This window comes from Bos mutus, chromosome 9, assembly GCF_027580195.1.
Source record: "Bos mutus isolate GX-2022 chromosome 9, NWIPB_WYAK_1.1, whole genome shotgun sequence".
NCBI lineage: Eukaryota > Metazoa > Chordata > Mammalia > Artiodactyla > Bovidae > Bos > Bos mutus.
This window is the reverse complement of record NC_091625.1, coordinates 64,120,251-64,145,898: the sequence shown is the minus strand read 5'-3', so window position 1 is coordinate 64,145,898 and position 25,648 is coordinate 64,120,251. Positions and strand designations below refer to the sequence as shown.

General features: G+C 46.0%; 1 protein-coding gene across 1 annotated transcript in view; it reads left to right on the top strand.

Moving 5' to 3' along the window:
• Nucleotides 1-25,648, top strand: part of NT5E (5'-nucleotidase ecto) — a 71,511-nt gene that overhangs the window by 37,469 nt on the left and 8,394 nt on the right. The window contains exons 3-5 of the mRNA XM_005899087.3: nucleotides 4,845-5,033; nucleotides 23,342-23,539; nucleotides 24,258-24,412. Of these exons, the coding sequence (XP_005899149.3) occupies nucleotides 4,845-5,033; nucleotides 23,342-23,539; nucleotides 24,258-24,412 (542 nt within the window). The remainder of the gene's footprint in view (nucleotides 1-4,844; nucleotides 5,034-23,341; nucleotides 23,540-24,257; nucleotides 24,413-25,648) is intronic.

Sequence of the window (25,648 nt, the reverse complement as noted above, 5' to 3'; positions counted from 1 at the left end):
GAATAGTTAGCTCCCTTTTTAATTATCTCTTGTTTTAATGGCTTTGTTGTATCTGGCTTTCTGGGAAATATATATATATATTTTTTTTTTTTTTGAATGGTCTTTTGTGTGTGTGTGTGTGTGTATCATACAACAGATAAATATGTATATCTGCTATAGCCATATATACACACACATATATCTGTATAACCCTAAGACCATTCAGAAAACCATTTTTGAGTCACTTTTACAGGAATGGTTTGGCAGTGAAAACAAAAAAACATTTTTCCTAAATTGCAAGTGAGTCACTCAGTCATGTCAGACTCTTTGCAGACCCATGGACTATATATAGTCCACCAGCCTCCTCTGTCTGTGGGATTCTCCAGGCAAGAATACTGGAGTGGGTTGTCATTTCCTTCTCCAGGGGATCTTCCCCACCCAGGGATCAAACCCACATCTCTTTGCGCCTCCTGCATTGGCAGGCAAATTCTTTACCAGTGTGTCACCTGGGAAGATTTTTCTAAATTATCCAAGGCAATTTTCTTTCCATATTTGAAGAAAAAAAGGAAACAAGGGTTTTTGGCAAGAACAAACTGATAAAGGAAATTTTAGAAAATGACAGAAATGTCATGTGTTTCCTGTTGCTGTTAAAGTAGTTGCAGGCCATCGGAAACAACACAAAAGTCAGTGCACTTGACCCTGAGTGGTGTGAGCTCAGAAGCAGGGCTGGGCTGCTCTCCACTGCTGGGGACCTGGGGTTCGTCAGGCACCCCAGGCGCCAGGTGACATCTCTCCCCCAAGCCTTTGCACGTGGTCCATGGCTGTGGCTGAAATCATTGTGAAAATGCCACAGCAGGCACCCGTGGACCTCATGAATTACTGGCTTTTGAAGAGCTATGTGAGTGGTCTTCTGACTAAAAAGGATGTGGCCCCACTGGAGGTACCCAGAGTACAGTCTCGGGCTTCTCTCCACCATCAGCATGGCTCTGGCCCTTCCGTCCCGCTGCTTACAGCAAGGTGATCAGCCCTTCCCAGGTTCAGGGCACCTTCTGTCTGGGCCCCCGGGGGCTTTCCTGCCCAGAGGCGAGGGTGGTGATTACAGAGTGAACCAATCACTGACGTGGGTTGGGCTGGGGTCCTGAGGCCCAGTTGCCGCAGGTCGCCCTCTGGTGAGACGCTCCTGCTGTGAGTCCCTAGCACCCCCCGAAAATGCCTCCCCTGATCACATTTGTCCTCACTCTGGGCTTCCTTGGGAGCAGCCCGAGGACAGAGCTAGCCTGCTCTCAGTGAACATCTGGAACCTAATAGAGGGGCCAGCTCAGGATCTCTGACTAAAGATGTGGACATGTTGAATAACAGAATAGTTATGTGTCTCCATGATGTCTGTTCCTTCCAGGGGGATTTGAGTTCATTAAAGGTAGAATCTAATTAATGTCATAAACAAAGTTGGGGAGGGAGGGAAGAGGGTCTGGTGAGTGAAGGGCAGGATGGCCAGCTCGGGGGTCAGGTAGACACGATGAAGACCCTCCTTGGCCCCCTCTAAGGTGTGTGAAGAATCCTGGGGCAAAGGGCATTCCAGAAGCGAGGTCAGAGTCATCTTCTGAGACCCATGCTGCCAAGGGCAGGGACCTGCCTGGTGCCAGCACGAGGGGCTTCCCAGTGAAAGCTGTGAAATGAACACACAAGAGCAGGCAGGTGTGGGGCCACAATCCCAAAGTAGTAGGTGTTTAGTTTCCTGGAACATGGATTCTAAGAGAAAGCTGGAAAGTGGGGTGAGGACTGGATTGTTGGGCTGAGGAGTTCAGCATGATTTGGAGAAAAACGTTAGTCCCTTCTTTCATAGTCAGCAATAAGGAGACTTCCCTAATGGTCCAGTGGTTCACTTTCCCATGCAGAAGGTATGGGTTTCATCCCTGGTTGAGGAACTAACATCACATGTGCCTCATGGCCAAAAAAACAAAATGTAAAACAGACACCCCTGGTGGTTCAGACAGTAAAGAACCACCTGCAACGTGGGAGACCTGGGTTCAGTTCCTGCGTTGGGAAGATCCCTTGAGAAGGAAATGGCAACCCAGTCCAGTATTCTTGCCTGGAGAATCCCATGGACATAGGAGCCTGGTGGGCTACAGTCCACGGGGTCACAAAGAGTTGGACACAACTGGGCGATTAAGCACATAGCACAAAACAGATGCAATATTGTAACAAATTCAATAAAGACTTTAAAAATCGTTCTTAAAAATAGTCACCAATAAAAAGATAGAAGAGGGGGATGGTGGAGAGACGGGGCGGGGACCAGCCTTGCTGGGACTCAGACGGCACCTTACCAGATTACGAAAGACGTGAGAGCTGAAAGGACCACACTCTTTCCAGCATCTCCCAGGAGAAAGGGGCTGCATCATGTAGGGACCAGTGCAGGAGCTGGGCAGGGGTGCAGCAGTGTCTCGGGGGACGCTTGCTTCTCCCAAGACCACAGGCTCAGCAGCCTGGCTCCTTCTGTCAATCTCTGGCCCCAAATATCCAGCCTCAATCCTTCAGTCCTGGTGGCCTGGGTGCCCACAGGCATAATTTGTATTTCTAGCACATTTCATTTATTTTATTTAGATAATGAAATTTCTCTCACTCCCTGGTGGCTCAGATGGTAAAGAATCCACCTACAATGCAGGAGATGCAGGTTGAGTCCCTGGGTTGGGAAGATCCCTGGAGGAGGGCTTGGCAACCCACTCTAGTATTCTTGCCTGGAGAATCCCATGGACAGAAGAGCCTGATGGGCTACAGTCCATGGGGTTGCAAAGAGTCGGACATGGCTGAGCAACTAACACTTGCACTTTTCCCTTCATATTATCCTGAAATAAATCCCATGCCTTCTGTATGTGGGATGACCAATCATGTGAGGTTTCTGATGTGTTAGGAGAATACATTCCTTTGTCCTCAGAGGCCTTTCTCTCAACTTTTTGTTCTTTCCTGCCCACCACACTGAAGCAGAGGATGAAGCATAAGTCTCAGCAAACATCCATTCAATTACTCATTCATTCATTCCCTCTGGGGGCCTACCTCTGAGATACTGACCCCAAAAAGCCCTGCCCACTGGATCTTCCCATTTAGTGGGAAAAGAAATAGATGAGGAAAATGTTTGGTACACCAGAAGGTGGTGAATGCCACAGAGAGAAATTAAGCAGAAGTGTGGAATGGGGAGGGTGCACTTCATTGTTTTAAGGGGAGATCAGTGAGAGGATCAGTGTTGACACAGCACTGAGGGTGACCTGGGAGCCTTGAGCTTCTTGGGGTGGCTGGCAAGAATAATCAGATGATTCTTAATGGCCTCATTGCAGACAGTGATGGCCAAGCTGTTATAACTCTTGATCTTTAAATGTTGCCCTGTGAGCTACTGGCAGCACTGCAGATCCCATCCACATCTGTGAACCACTTGTTTTCAGGCTGTCGGTCTGGGGTACCCCCAGCTTTACCATCAGCCTTGCTGCTTATTTTCCATGCTCTTTGGCACAAATCATCTTAACTGACTCGAGGGACTCCAGAGTTCCCTCCTGGAACACACCGAGACCCTCAAACACCACAGCATCAGAAGTGATATGTTTAACCATCTCATAGCTCCATAGATGAATACTTTTCAAACTGTACATAACAGACTCCTGGGTTTTGAAAAGTTGTTAGAAACTGATTCATCTTTTGGCATTTTTGTTTTAGGTTGGTTCCAGATCCTCTGGAAGGTCCGGAGTCACAGCTGGTTGGCTGTGACTTCAGGGCAGTGTATCTGTATTTGTAGTCCTGTCTGTGCCAGTCAGAGCTGTAAGCCCTCCAGCCATGCAGTGATTTGACTGCAGGACAGGGACAAAGGGAGAGCCTGGTGGGCTTACCACACCGGGTAGTGCGAGCCTGCAGCACACAGCGCCCAGCTGTGCGGTCACACTCACACTCGCCAGGCAAGCTTCAGCTCCCACTGTGTAGGGGGTGAGCCTCCTGGGAGGGATGCAAGGCTCCCAGGGCCAGCAGTCCTCGGCAGATTAGAACGCAATCTAATCAGTGCTCAGCGATGCTCTAACACTGACCTTATCCAGTGGACGAGACAGCGTTGTCAATGGCGTCAATTCAAGGACTAGTCACTGACAAGAGTTTTGAGTTTGAAGACTGATTGTGCTGAACCTGCAAACAAAGCCATACAGTAGCTAATCTTTTTTTTTAAGTTTTATTGAGATATGATTGACATCCAGCACTAAGGTATATAGCATAATGACTTGGCATGTATACAGTCCAACATGTTTATGTGCTCAGGCATGCTTTGTGTTGACCTAATGGAAGTCTGAATAAAAATACAAATAGATTAAAGAAATAGATCACAAATCTGAACCCTGCTTACAGTTTAAGATTGAACTCGAGCAACATAGTATCATCCGCAGCCTTAAGCCAACAGGCAACCTTGTGTGTGTGTGTGTCTTAGACTCTCAGTCCTGTCTGATTCTTCGTGACCCCATAGACTGTAGCCTGCCAGGCTCCTCTGTCCCTGGAATTTTCCAGGCAAGAATACTGGAGTGGGTTGCCATTTCCTTCTCCAAGGGATCTTCCCAACTCAGGGACTGAACCCAGATCTCTTGCATTGCAGGCAGATTCTTTATCATCTGAGTCACCAGGGAAGCCCCATTGCAACTTAAGGGAATGTAACTGAGAATATTGATGTGAATTTTTATTGGCTTTGTAGAGATATTACACTGAACTTATACATAAGTTTTGGTCTTAAAAATTTAAGAACTTTAGATAGTAAGGTGTTTTTACTTGATATGCTTATATAATAAGCAATATGATTTTAAAAAAAGCAATTGTTGAGTAAATGTCCATTTTCTTTTCTTCCTTAGGAACGAATTTAGTATTCGAAGATGAAATCACTGCATTGCAACCAGAAGTAGATAAGTTAAAAACTCTAAATGTGAACAAAATTATTGCACTGGGACACTCTGGTTTTGAAGTGGATAAACTCATTGCTCAGAAAGTGAAGGGTGTGGATGTGGTGGTGGGAGGACATTCCAACACGTTTCTCTACACAGGTAATGGTCCCGGGAGGGTTAGATAATATATGTTGATATAAAGTATAATATGTATTAATATGTGTAATAATGTATATAAGTGATACACACCGAGTGATAATGTGTAAATCTTACTCAAAGAGACTTTTAAAAAAATTTTGTATTGAAATACAGTTGATTTACCACATTGGGTGGGAATGACTGCAGGCAGGTTGCAGACAAAGTATGAGTGTGATGAAGACGGTGCGGATGCTGACAGAGATGCCAGCTTTCTTAGCACAGGTGACTTTGCCATCAAGCATCTGAGAGCCACTTAAGTAATTCAAGATGGGGGAGTTGGCTAGACTGAGGATGCCAACACCAAGAAACCCCACTGGAGCAGGTCATCGGGCAACACTGGGTGGAGGTTAAGACTCTGGTGTGGACGGTCTAGACTACTAACAAGGGCTGGGCGCCTGTCGGCCTGGCCTCCCTCATTGCTAGGATGAGGGTCAGTTATAAGCATTGCTGTGGCTTCATGTGCGTGTGAGTGGACGGTGGTGAATTGCCTCAGAACAGGGCCTGGAGCTCTAGGCTCTCACTTCGGCCATGTCCCAGCTCTGGAATAAGACACCCTCCTGGTCTTTCCTTAGCTTCCCTCTGAGGCAGCATCAGCGCCTGAGGACACACAGGAAGAACTCGGCGCATCCCACCCCTGCATCTGGTAGAGCAGTGGCTTCAAAGGCGTTTGACTGTGATCCATAGTAAGAAGGGTGTTGTTCACGAGGACCCAGTGCGTGCTCACACACACACACACACACACACACACACACTGAATGAAATATTTCCCAAGGCACTCGGGGTGCACCCTGATATTTTCTGTTCTGTTTCACTTTTTTGAATTCATTGGCTGTGCTGGGTCTTCACTGCTGCGAGAGGGTGTTCTCTAGCTGCGGCAGCGAGCAGGGGCTGCTGTCTACTTGCAGTGCTCAGGCTTCTCACTGTGGTGGCTTCTCTTGGGAAGCGCAGGCTCTAGAGTGTGTGGGTTCTTAGTTTCGACATGAGCATTTAGTTGCTCTGCGGCATGTGGGATCTTCCTGGACCAGGGGTTGAACGCCTGTCCCCTGCATTGGCAGGCAAGTTCTTAACCACTGGAACTCCAGGGAAAAAGTCTACTTTTTCACTTTTTAAGTGCCAATTACCACCCACTTAATTAATTTCTTCATATTATAGCTAGGCTATATTTTGAATGCTGAGTTTTCAATGAGCTATGGCCAAAATGGGCAAGAAGAATTAAAGGAATCCGATGCCGCCTCTCAGATGTTGAAGGCATTGCCACACTCCCTCTGACTTGCCTTAGACCCTCTGAAGGCCCAGCCACCATCCGCAGCCTTGGTACACGGCCATCAGTCAGTGAGCCCGGCTGGGCCTGAAAAGGCTGAATGGCTGTGCCCCGCCTCCCATTAAATTCTGCAGCCTCTTGTTCTGTTCCTGTCACTTTGGTTCCAGCCAATGAGATCCTGCAAAAGAGAATGTGTCTTCTGCTACGGAGATGATAAATGATGAATGACTGGTTGAAAGAAAGATTTGCGGATAAAAATTATACTATTTATCCACAAACTTTGAAGTAGATAATTACAGTCTCGAGAAAAAACTACCTGTAGAGTTAGTATTTTATCTCATATTTCATGATTGCTTACCAAGATTAAATTATTCTCATGAAAATGTTCGGTTTGGACACTCATCATTGTGAGGAATGAACTTAACAATTAAAGGGAATTCTAGGACACAATAGGAAATGAGATATGTTTGCTTCTTTAAATATATTTTCCCAACCTTAAAAAGCAAACAGAAAACAAAACAACAACAAAACACAGCCCTTCACTACATTGCCTTGAGAATTAACATAAAGTTGGGAATTCCCTAGCGACCCAGTGGTTAGAACTCTGCACTTTTACTACTAAGGGCCCAGGTTCAATTCTGGTCCAGGAACTCAGATCCAGCAAGCCAAGAAAAAGACAAAAGAATTAGCATAAAGTTAGATATGCTTGATTAATCAAATTAGGGTTAAAATAATGCATGATTTCCTGGAGAAGGAAATGACAACCCACTCCAGGATTCTTGCCTGGAGAATCCCATGGCCAGAGGAGCCTGGCGGGCTACAGTCCATGGGGTCACAAGGAGTCGGACACGACTGAGCAACTAAACAACAACAACAGCAGTGCATCGTTTGTGATCTTGTCTCCTGAGAACCATTTCAGCAACACAAGACCCAACACACACACTCACCTAAAACAGTTTCACAAAGCGTCTAGATTGTACCTGATATTTTATGTTCTGTTTAAATGCTGTAACCACTTACTAAAGAGGTTTGTCTTGTCCATATTTTTAAAGACTCAGTTTTAAATGAGGCAGGCCAAAATGGCCCAAACAGTGCATGAACAGTTTCCCTCAGAATACTGAACACGACTGCAGGTGCTTTGGACGACAGCCGCCACGCACGTGCAGGCCAGGCCACCCTGGTATTGCCTCACCATTCTTATGTCAGGATGAAGATGAGAGAACTTTCCTGACCAGCTTTGCAAAATGTCAGGGCTACAAGGACGAGGGCTAGAATGCAGACGTCTTCTCTAAAGGAATTAAACCCTAGAGTTATGAGCTGGTCTGTGCATTTGCCTTGGGAGAAGAAAAGAAGTAAAGTGCGTTCAGACTGAAAGATGTGGCAGGTGTGACAGAGGACTCCTCCGTGTGTGACCCTTGAAAGCAGACAGGCTCCTAAGATGCTGTCACTCTGTTTGCCTCCCACTATTTTAACTAGTTTGGATCATGCAAGTCTATCTGGTTAGCTGTGGCTGTGGTGAGTGTAGGCATGCGTTTCTCCCTCTGCGGAGTTAAAGTTTTAGGTCTACAATCCCTTCTGTTCAGAGTTTCTTGATCCTATCAACTTGGACTCTCACCGCTTTTTCAGCAACTTCACTTCTGGAGTCGCAGCCTGAGACTTAGTCATCATCCTGAATTGCTCATCCCCACAACCCCACTCCCTCCTCCCCGTAAGGCGCTCTCACCTTATTCTTCAGCAAGCTGCCTGCAGCCTCACTGAAACCTCAGTCTGGTGAACCCTCCACCCCTCCCAGCCCAGCAGGTGCCACTTCTCTTCCTTAGCCTTGGAACACCCATTGCAGCCTCACCACCAGGTCTCTAGTTGATTCAAGGAACACAGGTGCCAGGACTGTTGAGTGAATGCCAACAGATGTGGCTCCTTTAAAAGTAACATTTCTTCAGAATTCCCTTGCAATCCAGTGGTTAGGACTCTGCAGGGGACCCAGGTTCAATCCCTGGTTGGGGAAATAAGATTCTACATGCCACGTGGCACAGCCCCCACCCTGCCCCCCCCACACACACACAAAATTTTTTAAGCAAGATTTCTTTATTTGGAGTTTTTTTTTTTTTTCATTAAGTACCTAATTGTGTTGCTTCTGGATTTCATCACACATTTCTTAAATATGAAATCCGAGCCTTGTCATTGACTTAAGAGAACATAAGTGATTTTAAAGCACACAGTATTTTATTCTTAAAATAAATGAAGTTCACAGTTTTAAGTATAAACAGAACCATGAAGGCTAGTGTTTGTTCTTCCCACTGCAGCCAGCAGCCAGCTATGCACTGTGCAGGGGTGGACCCATCCCTGCTTCATTAGAATAAGTGAAAGAGGGCAAGAGATTTGGTTGTGCTTTGCAGTCATTGTTCATCTTACCATTGATTTTCACTCTTGTAGTTTAGATAATCTTGCCTTTTAGAACAAAAAAGGAGTCTTGACTCATTGGAAAAGACTCTGATGCTGGGAGGGATTGGGGGCAGGAGGAGAAGGGGACGACAGAGGATGAGATGGTTGGATGGCATCACTGACTCGATGGACATTGAGTCTGAGTGAACTCCGGGAGTTGGTGATGGACAGGGAGGCCTGGTGTGCTTCGATTCATGGGGTCACAGAGTGTCGGACACAACTGAGTGACTGAACTGAACTGAACACCTACAGGATAGGGAAACACTCTCCAACAAAGAACCACTTCCTCTGGGCATCCATAGGACTGAGGATGTGTGGGTTTGAGTGAACTGGGAGAACCAGCCACAGGGCAGAGGTGTGGCTGGTAGCTTCAGAGATGATGGCCACCAGGCACAGGGACTCACTCTTTCTGAGAGTCATTACTCAGGACCCCTCAGTCAACTTCCAATTTCAGCACCAACATCCTTCACGAAGCGAAACCAGAGCCTTCTGGCTAATGATTTCTGCAGCCACGTAACACTGATCGGTTTTAGAAGCATCTCATGGAAGTGCTTTCCAAGGAGAAGAGGGACGAGCCAAGCCCCAAAAGTGAAAAGAACAGCTATTAAATTAATATAGAAGAGGATCATGTCATTTGGCAGGCTGAGTTGTAGGAAAGCTGATGGCCAACTACATATTGTGAAATCGAAAGCCTACTCCTATCACAGAGTCAAATCTCATCAAATCTCTCCCTGGAGGAGAGAAGAATCTTTTACATTCCTGCTGTTCTGTTATTTCCCCTTGATGGTCTTGGAGACGGATTTCAATTCTCTGATTTCTCTGGCAAGCGTCATGGGATTGTGGAGAAGGCTTTTGCGCTCTGATGGATCCAGTCTCCCTCCTGGGGTTGGTCACTGCTGGCTGGCCAACTTTGCATGCATGCGTGTTTGACTCCTTGCGACCCTATGAACCATAGCCTGCTAGGCTCTTCTGTCCATGGGATTCTCAGGCAAGAATACTGGAGTGGGTTGCCATGCCCTCCTCCAGGGGATCTTCCCAACCCAGGGATCAAACCCACATCTCTTAAGTCTCCTGCATTGGCAGGCAGGTTCTTTACCACTGGCTCCTCCTGGAAAGTCCTGTCCAACCTTGGACATGTCTTAACCACTCTAGGCTTCAGTTTTTTATTTTTAAAAATGGTTGCAATGATTTGACTACCTCAGAGAATGTTGTAGGGATTAAATAAGATTATATAGTAACAGAACTGGACCCCAGAACATAGTGGGTCCAAGAAAAAAATGTCAATTCTCTAATATTCTGTAACACAGGAAAATGTATGCAATTTCATTTTAAATGAAAAAGAGGAAGATACAAGAAATTTTTTATAACTATACAGAATTTTCTTACCCAGACTGTAGTAATTTGACATTTGTGTACGTGTGCCAAGTTGCTTCAGTCCTGTCCAACTCTTTTGCGACCCCATGGACTGTATTCCTCTAGGCTTCTCTGTCCATGGGATCTTCCAGGCAATAATACTGGAGTGGGTTGCCATGCCCTCCTCCAGGGGATCTTCCTGGCCCAAGGATTGAACCGGCATCTCTTATGTCTCCTGCATTGGCAGGCAGGTTCTTTACCACTGGCACCACCTGGGAAGCCCCTTGACACTTGTAACTCCAAACAAATTTATAAGGTCACTCCTCCCTTTAGTAAATGGAAAGACTCTTTATCCTACAAAACTTAGGGAACACTGGAGCTCTTCTTACCCTCTTCCCCAAAATCTGACCATTCCTTGGGGAGCCTGTATTTTTCCTGATCCCCTTGGTCCTAATTCTTTCTTGTGTCTCCTCTGTTCTTACCTCTTTCAAACCATTCTTCTTATGTATGAAGCACAGACCCAAATATGGAAAAGTGACCTTTCTTCTTGATCCCTGCGAATTCCATCCACACAGGGCAGCTTCCTTTCAAGTCTGCCAGGCCCTGCAGGGGACCCACCACTGTGCAGCCTCACCTTCCAAGGCTCCAGCACCTCAGGGCATGCCTCACTGGCTGACTTTGTTCCCCAGCCCACCCTCCTCCCCATTCTCATCGACCTCCCATTCCACGTTCTCCTGTTGTTCCTCCTGTCCCCACACCCTTTATCCAAGGCTACTTCCTGAAACTCAAATGTCTCCCACTATTTTTATGCAAAAAAATAAGCTCTTTGCATACACCCCTGCCCTGCCGCATCCCCATCTTTGTCAGGGACCCTCCTTGCAGGCAGGTCTGCCTCACCTCCCCATGGGAAGAAGGAGAGGGACAGGGACCCAAGTCATCATTAGGGGAGCCTGTTGGACCCTCATTCTCTCACAGGCGTTCATTAGACAGAAAATGGTTTCTCCCTAGAATGGATTCTGCCACCCATTTCCCTCTCTTAGCAATCCATAGACGTATATTTTTTTAATTGAAGGATAGTGGATTTGCAATGTTGTATTAATTTCTGCTGTACAGCAAAGTGATTCAGTTATACATACATATACATTCTTTTTCATATTCTCTTCTGTTGTGATTGATCACAGGACGGTGACTGTAGCTCCCTGTGGGCTACAGTACCACCTTGTCGTTCATCCATCCTGTATGAGAGTTTGCATCTGCTAATCCCACACTCTCAATCCATCCCTCCCCACCCCCACCCCACTGGCAACCACAAGTGTATTCTCTCCATACATACATTTTTTTTAATTCACAGAAATTATATTGGTTATTGCCAAGGGGTGGCAGTGGGACTGCAAATAATGTTTTTTTTTTTTTCTCCATTTGCCAAATATTGTCATGCTAATTTCACATTGATCTAAAAAAATTTTTTTAACCTCTCTAAGCTTTTAGGGGAACCTGTTGGACCCTCATCCTCTCACGGGCATTCACTAGACGGAAAATGGTTTTTCCCTAGAATGGATTCTGCCACCCATTTCCCAAGTCAACAGACTTCCCTGGTGGCTCAGACAGTAAAGCGTCTGCCTACAATGCGGGAGACTGGGGTTCAATCCCTGGGCCAGGAAGATCTCCTGAAGAAGGAAATAGCACCGTACTCCAGTATTCTTGCCTGGAAAATCCCATGGATGGAGAAGCCTGGTAGACTACAGTCCATGGGGTCACAAAGAGTCGGACACAACTGGGTGACCTCACTTTCACTTTCTTTCAAGCTTTGTAAATGGAACCATTAATCCTAAGGTTTGTTAAAAGAAAATTTTCTACAATGTACTGATCAGTAGGCTTTTATTCAGCAATTCATGGATGGAGCAGCATCCCATCTGGCAGAGAGAAAAGTCACTTGGAAGGACTGTAGGAGGCCAGAGAGTCTTAAAGACCAAAGGAGGAGTAACAAGGAGGTTGTTGTTGTTGTTTTCGGTCACCTAGTCATGTCTGACCCTTTCGACCCCATGAACTGCAGCACACCATGCCTTCCTGTCCCTCACCATCTCCCCAAAGTGTGCCCAAGTTTATGTCCATTGTGTCAGTGATGCCATCCAGGCATCTCATCCTCTGATTCCCTCTTCTCCATCTGCCCTCAATTCTTCCCAGCATCAGGGACTTTTCCAATGGGTCAGCTGTTCACATCAGATGACCAAAATACTGAAGTTTCAGCTTCAGCATCAGTCCTTCCAATGAGTATTCAGGGTTGACTTCCCTTAAGACTGACTGGTTTGATCTCCTTGCTGTCCAAGGGACTATCAAGAGTCTTCTCCAACACCACAGCTCCAAGACATCGATTCTTCGGCACTCCGCCTTCTTTAAGGTCCAGGTCTCACAACTGTACGTGACCACTGGGAAGAACACAGCCTTGACTATACAGACCTTTGTTGGCAAAGTAATGTCTCTGCTTTTCAACACACTGTCTAGATTTGTCATAGCTTTCCTGCCAAGAAGCAAATGTCCTCTGATTTCATGGCTGCAGTCACCATTCTCAGTGATTTTGGCCCTGGGCCTTGCTGACATTAGCTTCCCTTCTGTGGAGCCTGTGTGTGGGGCCTGTGGGCACAGACTGGGGGGTCTGGGTCTGCCTGTTCTGGGAGAGTCTCGCAGAAGACAGGTGGTTCTGGTTTACTCACGGAAAGCTTAGCATGAGTGACTCCATCTTGGAACTGATCTGGTTATTTTACAACTTGAGCTCTTATAAATATAGCTGTTAAATTTTTTTTAAGGCGCTGTATAGACTCAATTTGAGAACCTGACCTAAATACACAAATGGCCAAATGTATCTTCTTACCTTGAAACAATAAGAAACTGGGAGTATGATGCTTTGTCCCAAGCATCTGGGCTATGACTCTCTCAGATTTCTTGTCCTCAGTCTATAAATTTCTCTCAGGCCTAGAAACTCTTAGGATTGTCGGTTTTGCCAGCTCATGTGTAAGGACATTTCCAAATGCTCTGTCATACCGTGAAAGCAGAACTTTGGCTTCCTCACTAGAAGTCCTCTGGGTTCTAAAATAAGCCCACTTTTTAAACTAATTTGTATTGGAGTATAATTGCTTTACAGTGTTGTATTAGTTTCTGCTGTACAGCAAAGTGAATCAGCCACACGAATACATCTATCCCCTCCCTTTTGGATTTCCTTCCCATCCGGGTCAACACAGGGCATTAACTAGAGTTTCCTCTGCTGTATAGTAGGTTCTCATTAGTTATCTATTTTACACATAGTATCAGTAGTGGAGTAAGTTCATATGAATTGTGCATCCCATGCTCCACTGCTCACCTGTGTGGCTGAAGCTCATGCTTTGTGGAAATCAACTGCTCAGACCCTCACTGAATAGAAATACTTAGCATTTCCCAGGGTACACAACCACTCTGGAACACCCTCTCCAACTAAATGCTAGTTTTCTCTAAAAAAAAAAAAAAGAGAGAGAGAGAGAGCCTGTTATAATGCAAATCATTCTCTCTTTGTCTGTCCCATTTCTTTGGACTCTGCATTTTTTGTCTTTTTTTTTTTATTTTTTTTAAGTGGTGGAAAATTGTTTTACAATCATATATTGGTTTCTGCCATACAACAACACAAATCAGTCATAATTTTATATATCCCTTCCCTCTTGAGCTTCCCACCCCTCTGCATCATCACAGAATGGCCAGGCTGGGCTCCGTGTGTTATTTAGCAACTTCCCACTAACTATTTTATACATGATATGTATATATGTCAATGCTACTTTCTCGATCCGTCCCACCCTTACCTTCCTCCATTGTGTCTACAAGTTTGTTCTCTACTAAGTTCATCAGTTGGAGAAGGCTATGGCACCCCACTCCAGTACTCTTGCCTGGAAAATCCCATGGGTGGAGGAGCCTGGTAGGCTGCAGTCCATGGGGTCACGAAGAGTCAGACACGACTGAGTGACTTCACTTTCACTTTTCACTTTCATGCGTTGGAGAAGGAAATGGCAACCCACTCCAGTATTCTTGCCTAGAAAATCCCAGGGATAGGGGAGCCTGATGGGCTACCGTCTATGGGGTCGCACAGAGTTGGACATGACTGAAGCGACTTAGCAGCAGCAGCAGCAGGTTCATCAGTATCATTTTTCTAGATTCCATCCCAGTTGCCAGTTCAGTCACTCAGTTGTGTCTGACTCTTTGTGACCCCATGGACTGCAGCACGCCAGGCTTCCCTGTCCATCACCAACTCCTGGACCCTCCTCAAACTCATGTCCATCAAGTCAGTGATGCCATCCAACCATCTCATCCTCTGTCGTCCCCTTCTCCTCCTGCCCCCAATCCCTCCCAGCATCAGGGTCTTTTCCAATGAGTCAGTTCTTCACATCAGATGGTCAGAGTATTGGAGTTTCAGCTTCAGCAACAAATGAATATTCAGGACTGATTTCCTTTAGGATGGACTGATTGGATCTCCTTGCAGCCCAAGTGACTCTCAAGAGCCTTCTCCAACACCACAGTTCAAAAGCATCAGTTCTTCGGTGTTCAGCTTTCATAATGGTCCAACTCTCACATCTATACATGACTCCTGGAAAAACCATAGCTTTGACTAGATGGACCTTTTTTGGCAAAGTAATGTCTCTGTTTTTTAATATTCTGTCTTGGTTGGTCATAGCTTTTCTTCCAAGGAGCAAGTGTCTTTTAATTTCATGGATGCAGTCACCATCTGCAGTGATTTTGGAGCCCCCAAAAATAAAGTCTGTCACTGTTTCCACTGTTTCTTCATCTATTTGCCATGAAGTGATGGGACTGAATGCCATGATCTTAGTTTTCTGAATGTTGAGTTTTAAGCCAACACTGGAGAATTTTGAACGTTGGAGAATTGAGCATTTTGAGCTTGGAGAATTTTGAGCGTTATTTTGCTAGCATGTGAGATGAGTGTAATTGTGTGGTACTAACAGTCTTTGGCATTGCCTTTCTTTGGGATTGGAATGAAAACTGACCTTTTCCAGTCTTGTGGCCACAGCTGTTTTCCAAATTTTCCATCATAGTGAGTGCAGCACTTTCACAGCATCATCTTTTAGGATTTGAAATAGCTCAACTGGAATTCCCTCACCTCCACTAGCTTTGTTCATAGTGATGCTTCCTAAGGCCCACTTGACTTCACATTCCAGGATGTCTGGCTCTAGGTGAGTGATCACACCATCATGGTTATCTGGGTCATAAGATCTTTTTTGTATAGTTCTTCTGTATACTTCTGTGGAAACTTCTGGATTCCATATATATGTGTTAATATATGGTGCTTGTTTTTTTGACTTACTTTACTCTGTATAAGAGACTCTAGGTTCATCCACCTCACTACAACTGACTCAAATTCATTCATTTTTATAGCTGAGTAATATTCCATTGTATGAATGTACCACAACTTCTCTATCCATTCATCTGTCGATGGACATCTTGGTTGCTTCCATGTCCTGGCTACTGTATATAGTGTTGCAATGAACATTGGGGTACATGTGTCGTTTAGAATTGTGGTTTTCTCAGGGCATATGCCCAGTGGTGGGATTGCTGGGTCTGAACTCTGTTTTAACAGGCCACAGTGATAGAACCAGAGGACAGCTGTGTTGTTAGGATTTTGTTTTTAATTTTTATATAAAACACTGTTCTATATTGTAAAAAAAAAAAAAAGAAGAAGAATTCTGATATCTGAAACCTATTTGCAAAGCAGAAATAGAAACATAGACATTAAGAACAAACACATGGACCCCAAGGAGGGAAAAGGGGGTTGGGATAAACTGGGAGATTGGGATTGACATACACACACTGTTATGTATAAAATAGATAACTAATGAGAACCTACTTGTCACAGAGAACGCTACTCAGTGCTCTGTGGTGACTTAAATGAAAAGGAAATCCAAAAAAAGAGGGGGTGTATGTATACATATGGCTGATTCCCTTTGCTGTACAGCAGAAATTAACACAACATTGCAAAGCAACTATGAAAGTGAAAGTCACTCAGTGGTCTCCGACTCTTTGCAACCCCGTGAACTGTACAGTCCATGGAGTTCTCCAGACCAGAATACTGGATGGAGTGGATAGCCTTTCCCTTCTCCAGGGGATCTTCCCAACCCAGGGATCAAACTGGGGTCTCCTGCATTGCAGGCGGATCCTTTACCAACTGAGCTATCAGGGAAGCAACTATACTCCAATAAAATTTTTTTAAAAAAAGAATGCTGGTATCTGGAAGGATACTCGGCCATGACTTAATCTGCTGTGAAGAGAAGAGGGTGGCGGACCGTAGGAGTGTCACTCCGTCCCCTGCTCTGTCACACTGGGTGGCCTTTGCCTCACAAGGTGAAGCAAAGCCCTCAGGCCTGGCCCCACAGGGCAGTGGAGTCCAGCATGCCAGGACTTGTTGGAGCTTGGAGATGTTTATTGAGTAAGTGAGTGAGTGTATGAGCCCGTTCCCACCCTGCCAAGTTCCTGTAATTGCCCTAGCCAGTTGCGACTGGGTAGAGGCACACAGCCTGGGTTGGATTCCAGGGGGTTTGTGCACACTCGGGTACCACTCAGAGATGCATCATCTCTTTAGACCTCAATGAATATCTAAGAGCAAGAATGTGGGCAGTAAATCGAAGCACGTACAACACAGAGGGACACGGTCCAGATATGGAGACTGTTGGCGGCCCCTTGAGTCCCGGAGGAGATGTGACAGCCAGTGTGTCAGGGTTGGGTACAGAGGTGGCCGAGGAGCTGGTGACTCACCTCTGTGGTTGCAGAATGCTTCTTGACAGCGGCTGGCCTGAGTGTCCGCTCACAGAGTGCTTCTTGGCCCACCTACTTCATGGCTTGCAATGCCAGGAGATCTCCAGCATGCAGAAGATACTCATAGCTTAAAAAAAATTAAACCCTCTTGGTTTCAACCACTGAGCAAATCTCTTATTTTACAAATACAGGAAATACATTTAGGTTCCAGGAACTAAGAGTCTCTCCCAAGGTCACCAGATTGAAAGGGAGCTACACCCAAACCCGTTCTCTCAACAGGCAGCTCATTCTGCTTTACAAGCCCCACCCAGCTTGTTGAAGAAATTAGATAGAGGGAAGTTGGGAACTGGGGCTTGACTCCCCTTGACATATGGATTCCTCCACAGGAAGGGCATACACATCTTGTCTGATCTGAAAAAGAGCTGGCTAAACTACTCAAGCATAATCATTCAACATTTATCAACCACCTGCTATGTGCTGGGCCAGCCCCTGGGCCCTTATGGAACTCACTATCTTAAAAGGGATACTGATGCTGATCAGATTTTTTTTTTTAAGTATGCAACAAAATCAATCATATATACTTACAAAGCATGCTGTGAAGAAAGAAGTCCACAATGCTGGGAGGGCAGGTGTAGGAGGCCCTGACCACGTCTGGGGAATTGTCAGAGAGTGTTCTGAGGAACTGACATTTAGACTAAGATCAGAAAAATGTCCAGGAAGTAACTTGGTAACAAATTATCACTAACCTTTATTGAACATTTACCTGAATCAGGCTTCATATGCTTCATTAACTTCTTAAATCCTCCCAGGAACCCTCCAAGTCAGGTATTGTTACGTTCTCCATTTTACGGATGAATAAACTCAAGCAAAAAAATGGAAATAATTCACCCATGGGCCTCTGGTTCTGAGTCTTACTCTATGTTTGTGACTGTGCAGGTGGGTGTGGTGTGAGAAATGAAGACACTAAGATTGCTGAAGTGCAGAGCAGAAGGTCCGCATGAAGCTGATCTATAGCGGCCTCAGCCTGCAGGAGTTTTGGTTTCTGGCCAGAGATCCAGTCAGGTTGCAGCTATGAGAGCACCAAATCCTAGCCACTAGACTAGTGGTCAGTGACAAGAACCTGGCCCTTCAGCTTTGCAGAAAATTCCCACAAAGAGGGAAAGTAGTGAAACAAAGAAAGCACTTATGAAAAGGAAAAAAGAGTACTGTACGTGTGGATAGATACATGGATAGACTCAGAGAGAGTCACTCCCTCGTGGTAGCTTGAATTACTTATACGGGGCATTTCTTCTGGGTTTCCGTTGATTTGCCTGCATATTTGGTGTATCTCAGGATCCTCCCATATGTGTACATGCATCTCTTAGCCAAGATGGATGCTACCAAAGAAGCCTATGGGTAGTTAGTATCACTTAGCATCACTCCCCTTTTGACCTCCAAGGAGTCTTCCTATACATATGTAGTCAGGGAGGTCTTCTGATTTCAAGAATGAGAAATAATGTGATCTTTTTTTCTTCTATTTGGGCAGGGCTTAGCCTCTTCTTTTGATTGTCCTGCTATTTTCATCCTGGAGTATCTGCCCTGGGGGTGATGGGGGTGGTGGGCATCTACCTCCTGCCTCAAAGCAGGGCCATATCATGTACGTCTGATAGGTTATGATGTTCATGACAAAAATTACAGTGTTGCTACAATTTGGGTAGCATTGTGGTCTGCTCGCCCCACTATGCAGAAAAGCCTATCTACTAACATCAGGTTGCAGTGAGAGAAAGTACAGCATTTATTTGCCAAGTGCCAAGCGAGGAGGATGGGTAACTTGTGCTCAAAAGACCCAAACTCTCCAATGGCTTTCAGGGGACAATTTTTAAAGGCAGTTTTGCAGGTAAGAGTTACAACTGGTGGACCTTCTTCTGATTGGTGGTAGTGAGGTAACAGTGTGATATTTCAGGAATCTTAATCATCAGTCTTCTGGTTCTAATTGGTCTGGGATCTGCATGCTTGTGGTCAGCATAGAGTCACCACTCTCCACCTGGATGAGGGTAGGGGAACAACTCAAAGCTATATGTCAGATTGTTACGTATATCCCTTGTGGAGAAACTAGGATTCCGTTTTTCTTCCCCTGCCACTAAATTATTATTTTTAAGCTATCGTTGGTTTTCTTGCTTGACTATTTTCCCTTTGTTTCTTCAGTTTCTAACTTCCCTAATTAGTAACTGCTTGAGTCTTTGGAACCCAGGGAAAGTCTAGGAGACTAAAGCCTTTTTCTACAAACAAGCAATAGGGAACATGGAGGGACTTTTTTTTTTTTTTTACCTGGGAAGGCTTTGCAGGGTCCTGATCAGTTTTGCTGTTCTCCCTAAGGCCAGTGATAGATGGCATCATCCACTCAATGGACATGAATCTGAGCAAACTCCAGGAGATAGTGAAGGACAGGGAAGCCTGGTGTGCTGCAGTCCATGGGATGGCAAAGAGTCGGACATGACTTAGCCACTGAACAACAACAACTAAGGGGATAGGAAATATTTTAAACCACGGAGTGCACAATCATATTTGTGTTTAGAAAGATCATTCAGGCTGTTGTGGGGAAACTGGATCAGAAAGAGGAAAAGAAGAGATAGATATATAGACATCAGTTAGGAGGCTGTGCAGTGGCCCAGGGACAAGATAATGGTGACCAAAGTGTGACTCTTCTGAGATGTTGAGGAGTAAACAGATGAAAAAGCAAGCACTTCCTAGTCATTTAAAAGAGAGACTCAAGTCCCTTAGAGGCATTGATGTGAAATATGCAAATTACCAAGTACTTTAATCCAGTCCTTTTGTAGGAATATTGGAAGTTCTTGGGGCTTCCCTGATAGCTCAGTTGAGTTGGTAAAGAATCCACCTGCAATGCAGGAGACCCCAGTTCAATTCTTGGATCGAGAAGATCCACTGGAGAAGGGATAGGTGGTATTCTTGGGCTTCCTGTGTGGCTCAGCTGGTAAAGGATCTGCCTGCAATGTGGGAGACCTGGGTTCAATCCCTGGGTTGGGAAGATTCCCTGGAGAAGGGAAAGATTATCCACTCTAGTATTTTGGCCTGGAGACTTCTATGGACTGTATAGTCCATGGGGCCACAAAGAGTCGAACATGACTGAGCGACTTTCACTTTCACTTTGGAAATTCTTAGACCAGTCCCATTATACATTAAAATCATCACATGGACCGCCTCAAACATTCTACAGTTCATTCAGCCAGGACTTCCCTGGAGGTCCAGTGATAAGACTTCACTTTCTAATATAGGGAGTGCAGGTTCGATCCCTGGTCAGGGAGCTAAGAGTCCACATGCCTAATGGCCAAAAAACCAAAACATAAAACAGAAGCAGTATCATAACAAATTCAATAAATATTTTAAAAATAAGCAATTCATTCAGCCAAGTGAAAACTATGTTGAAGGTCTGCTCCCTGGCATCTCTGTGACCACATGATCCATCCACTGGGCCACCAGACAGGCACTTGTCAAGGCCAGCACTGGGAACCCCCACGTCCTGAGGGGCTGCTCCCTCGCTGTGCTGGGCAATGCCCGGTGACCAGGAGAAAATGTCAGCCCACACCTCCTTCCTCCTCAGGCTTGCTCCCAAGATTATTTGTTTGCCAAATGGCTGAAATAGAGTTCTGGTAAATCATTTCTCCCCACCAAGAAAACAAGCTTGGATCTAAAGACGTGTGGTTCCATGTGTGGAGAGAATATTTGGCGCCTGAGCATCTTTGGCTGAATAGAGGGCTGTGGGAACTGTGAACGGTTTCCCTGGATTACATTTCTCTGCCAGCGGTTTTCTGGGGTTGATGAGTGGAGGGGAAGCAGAGTTGTGGAGAAGGCTGCCCTGAGCCAAACTAGACTGGTTGTTGCCTCAGCTGCATGGGAAGCGTCCTCCTTGTTCCTAATTAGGTCCATCTGAGATGAAGATGACACACCATTTGTTCTAACAAAAGGCACATCAAGGCCTTTCAAGAACTGGAAAAGGTCCCTGTCCTGCAGGAGCTGGGGGTTGGTGGCTCCTATTTCTAAAGAGCAAGCTGATCTGATAAGACATCTGACCGAATAGTTAGATTCCAAATTTTTACATTCTGTTTAAATTCAGATATATATATGGAAGGCAGAAAAATAGAGACCAAAACAGTCAGGCTTGCCCTTCTTGGGTTTCCAGGAATCTGCTAGATTCCTTTCTGAAACAGACTTAGGGCCTTTGCCTACTGGATGGGGTGTTCTGCGCCACCTCGTGGACATAATGGAAACTGCACCTTGCCAAGGTTCTCTGAGCTCAAAGGAGGAACCTTCTCCAGCTGAGGGGGTGGGGGAGGGCTGCTATACCCCCTTCCTCTGAAGTAAAAAGCAGGCTCCAAGCTTGTCCAAAAAAGGACCACCACAGAACCGATTGAGGATGGTGTGAGCATTAACCTTCCTTGCTATTCTGCAATGCCTCCAACCATCTACAACAGTCCTAGCCACCATCTGTCCTGATCCGTGCAAATGGAGATGGGACATGGCCTGCTCTGGATCTCTAGTCAGGTGCTTTTGTGAAAATAAAGTTCCAAGGCTTTTTTCTTTTTCCATGGGAAGCAAGAAAATGGGAAGTTAATACGGGCAACAGCTTGTTCCTGCTTTTGGAATGTTGGTATTTGCAGCATGTCTGCTCTGTGATTACTGAGGACAAGAGCAAAAGCAGGACTGGGTTTTTCATAAAACATTCACCCCAGCTTGTCTTCAGTGAAGAGGGAAGCCCAGACACAGCTTGGAGCACAAGGGCACAGCCCCAGGCTTGCACTTGCTTTGGACAGTGGCCTTTGGAAACTAACTCTTACAGGCTTCTGAAAACAGCACATCATCGGCCGTGTTGGGAGGTAGAGAGAACAGAAGCTCCAGTGCCTCACAATCCTGTTTGCAACCCCCTCCTTCACAGACCAGCTGCATAACCTTGGGCACAAGGCCTATGACGCCCGGTACACAGGGTGTACAGTCTGTACAGTGGGGGCAATAATAGGAGCTGCCTTGTGGGGTGCCTGGAGGGGTAAACTAGATCTGGTCCAGGACTGGCTCCTGGCTGACTCTCCTAACTGGTCCAGTGAGCAGCCAACACGAGCTGAAGTTGCCCAGGCCCTCTGTGAACATCTAATAGGAAGCGCTGGTGGTGGGTGTGTGGAGGGAGGTGATAGAAACAGTGGCAGGTCAAGGGTGTCTGTTTCGTTGTCTCTGACTCAGGACAGCCCAAATGAGGTCCTGGTCCCTGTGGAGGTGAGATAGGAAGTGCAGGGTGCCCACAGGAGGTTGCAGCTATAGAATTGGAACATGTCAGGTGAGGTGATCAGAGACCAGGGCTCAGGGTCCCACTGCCCCGGCTCCCACCCTCCCACAGGCCCGTGTCTAGAAGGCAATGCTGGGGTGGGTCTCAGCGTCTGGCTGATAAGCGGCACTCAGGTTCTCCCAGGGCTCCCCTTGGAGAAAATTCAGCAGAACTTAGCTGGTCTGTGGTCTGGCTGGGGCGGGTGGTGTGTGCACTGGTCAGCTCCTGGCATGAGTGTGGCCATTCCACAGGGCACCAAGGGGACACAGAACTCAGCAACAAAACCTAGGGATGGCCCTTTGTCATTTCTCTTTTTGTTTAATTAAAGTACATTTGATTTACCATGTTAATTTCTTGTCATCTCCATTAAAGAGTCTAAGTTCCCAATGTACATCTAGAGTTTCCAAGAGGTTGCCATCCTCTCATAAGGGAAAGAAATACACATGTAACGAGTTTCTACTGTGTCCTAGACATTACACAAGGGAGATTAGATGTTTCATCCTCACAACAGCCCCAGGAATTATTTTGCCCATTGTACAGGTGGGAAAGGGCTTCCCTGATGGGTCAGTGGATAGAGACTGCCTGCAATGTAGGAGACACAGGAGTTGTAGGTTTGATCTGGAGTGAGGCTACTCACTCCAGTATTCTTGCCTAGAGAATTCCATGGACAGAGGAGCCTGGTGGGCTACAGTCCATAGGGTTGCAAAGAGTCAGACAAGACTGAGCAACTGAACAACCGACAGGTGGGAAAACTGAAGCTCAGGGAAGTGAAGTGACTTGGCTACGCCACCTGGTTGGTGAGAGTGGAGCCGGGTCAGGATGGAGACAGGAGAGTTTAGCAGTGTCGTATCTTTGTGTGCCCCCAGCACCAGGCACGGTGCCCTGGACTTAGGAAGAGCTTAGCAAATGTCTGCTGGGTTGAGAATGGGAGGATTCATGTGCCAAAAGGGCATTTGGAAACCGGGGCAGATGCCCAAGCCGGGCTCTGAAAGACCAGCTGCGTAGAGCAGCAGCTGGGGAATCATTGGTTCAGAATTTGCAGTCACCTGGCCGGTGGCCTGCAGGCCCACAGCCAGCTGTGAACAAGGCCTGACTTGATCAGCTCTGGATCTTTCATTGCAGGCAATCCACCTTCCAAAGAGGTGCCAGCAGGGCAGTACCCATTCATAGTCACTTCTGATGATGGACGGAAGGTTCCTGTGGTCCAGGCCTATGCTTTTGGCAAATACCTAGGCTATTTGAAGGTTGAGTTTGATGAAAAAGGAAATGTTGTCACTTCACATGGAAATCCCATTCTTCTCAACAGCAGCATCCCAGAAGGTATGTGAAATTCAGGGCAGTGATCCACCAATTGCAAAATTAGATGGCTGGATTGTGTTTTATTTGCTTTGTTAACGTTTCAGGACAATGTTTCTGAAGAACTGAGTTTCTTCCTTGAGTTTACCCTACTGTCTTCTTGGATAAGGAGATTTAAAACACACCCAAATTTCAGAAGCCAGGGCTTCTCTAAGCCCTCTCAGCACCAGACACTGTGTCACTGCTTGCTGTGCTTTTACAGCTCTACCCTGGCACAGGAGAACCGCTCTCAGCTCACGTCCCAGAGGAGAGCTGGGGGAGACCTGGGTTCAGATAGGGAAAGACTGGTGATCAGGGGCCCTGGAGAGTCAGAGCTTCTGACAGCCAGAGGGAGGGGCCAGGACCCCATAGCAGGCCCTCTCATCCCTTTACCTGCCCAAGTATAAGCCTAATCATTGCCCACATCTGCACCACAGATGCTATCCCCAATGGGCCAGCAGGTAGTCAGATGTGATGAGTTGATTTTGGTTCACTTGGCATTTTAAGATCCAAGCAGGGCCTTATTTCCAGGAAATAGAACAGATGTGCCTAAGGAAATTTCCTGGTCAAAAACCAAAATGTACACAAATATGGTGAAGAACTGTAGACTCACGCCAGGTTAGCTGAATGATGTCTTTCTCTCACGTTTAAGCCAGTGTGAGATCTGCTTTAACTGCAGGCTGATTTGTTTGTTTTCTTCTAGATCCAAACATAAAAGCAGACATTAACAAATGGCGGGTAAAATTAGATAACTATTCAACCCAGGAATTGGGGAAAACAATTGTCTATCTGGATGGCACTGCTCAGTCCTGCCGCTTTCGAGAATGCAACATGGGCAATCTGATTTGTGATGCTATGGTGAGTGGTTCCCGGGAGAGCAGGGCCCACGCCTAGGGAGGGTGGAGGAGAGATGGAAGAAGGAAGGGAGGATGTGAGGACGGACCGCCTGATACAGAATGAAGACGTTTAAAGATTAATGCCCAAATAGGTAACCAATGAGGACCTGCTGCATAGCACAGGGAACTCTACTCAGTGCTCTGTGGTGACCTACATGGGAAGGAAATCCAAAAAGGGGAGGATATACATGTAACATACAGCTGATTCACTCTGCTATACAGCAGAAACTAACAAAACATTATAAGCAACTGTACTCCAATACAAATGTTTTTTAAAAATTAATGCCCAGATATAAGCTTGGTGTGGATTCGCACCGAGTACCCTGGGAAGGTGCCTGAACCATACCAGTGGACCACCCCTGTTTTGTAGAAAGTTTTCACTTTTATCTCAAGTTCAAGAGGTTTGTTAACAAAACAAGCCACTCGTTATATACAAATAAATAATACAAATATTTATCAGAGAATTATCTAGCTTACTTTCAATATACTAACACTAAAAGAAAAGAGAAATAGGAACAGCAGAGGATACATCACCAAATTGGGCTTTGACTAACAGACAGTGCTGGGAAGTCCCGTGACATAGCACAACAGTGCTGGGAAGTCCCACGACACAGCACATCTGGAGTTCCAACTGGGAAAAGGTTCAAGGCAGCATGTCTGCTCTGTGGATGAGACTTCAAAGGTTGCAGTCTGGGGTTCCCGCTCACAATTCCCAGGCCGCAAACCATCATCATCAGTCTGCAAGCAAAACTGCAGCTCTGGTATTGTGTTAATCTTTGTCATGTAGATTACGTAGGTCTTGGAAAAGACCCTGATTCTGGGAAAAGATTGAAGGCAGGAGGAGAAGGGAGCTGCAGATGATGAGATGGTTGGATGACATCATCGACTCAGTGGACATGAGTTTGAGCAAACTCCAAGAGATAGCAAAGGAAGGGGAAGCCAGGCATGCTGCAGTCCATGGGGTTGCAAAGAGTCAGACACGACTGAGCATCGGAACAACAACCTTTTTTACAATGCTGTTTGCTTTGTTCTGCAAATCTTGGAATGTTGTTGGTCCTGGTTGGCCAGATGGCTCAGCAAATTCAAAGATCCTCCCTCTATCTATCTATGGTGGCTCTCAGCCAACCCTCACAGCAGGCATGGCTGACACTCACAGCAGCAGTCAGGGCTATGTGCAGGCAGGTTAGAAGCAAGGTCA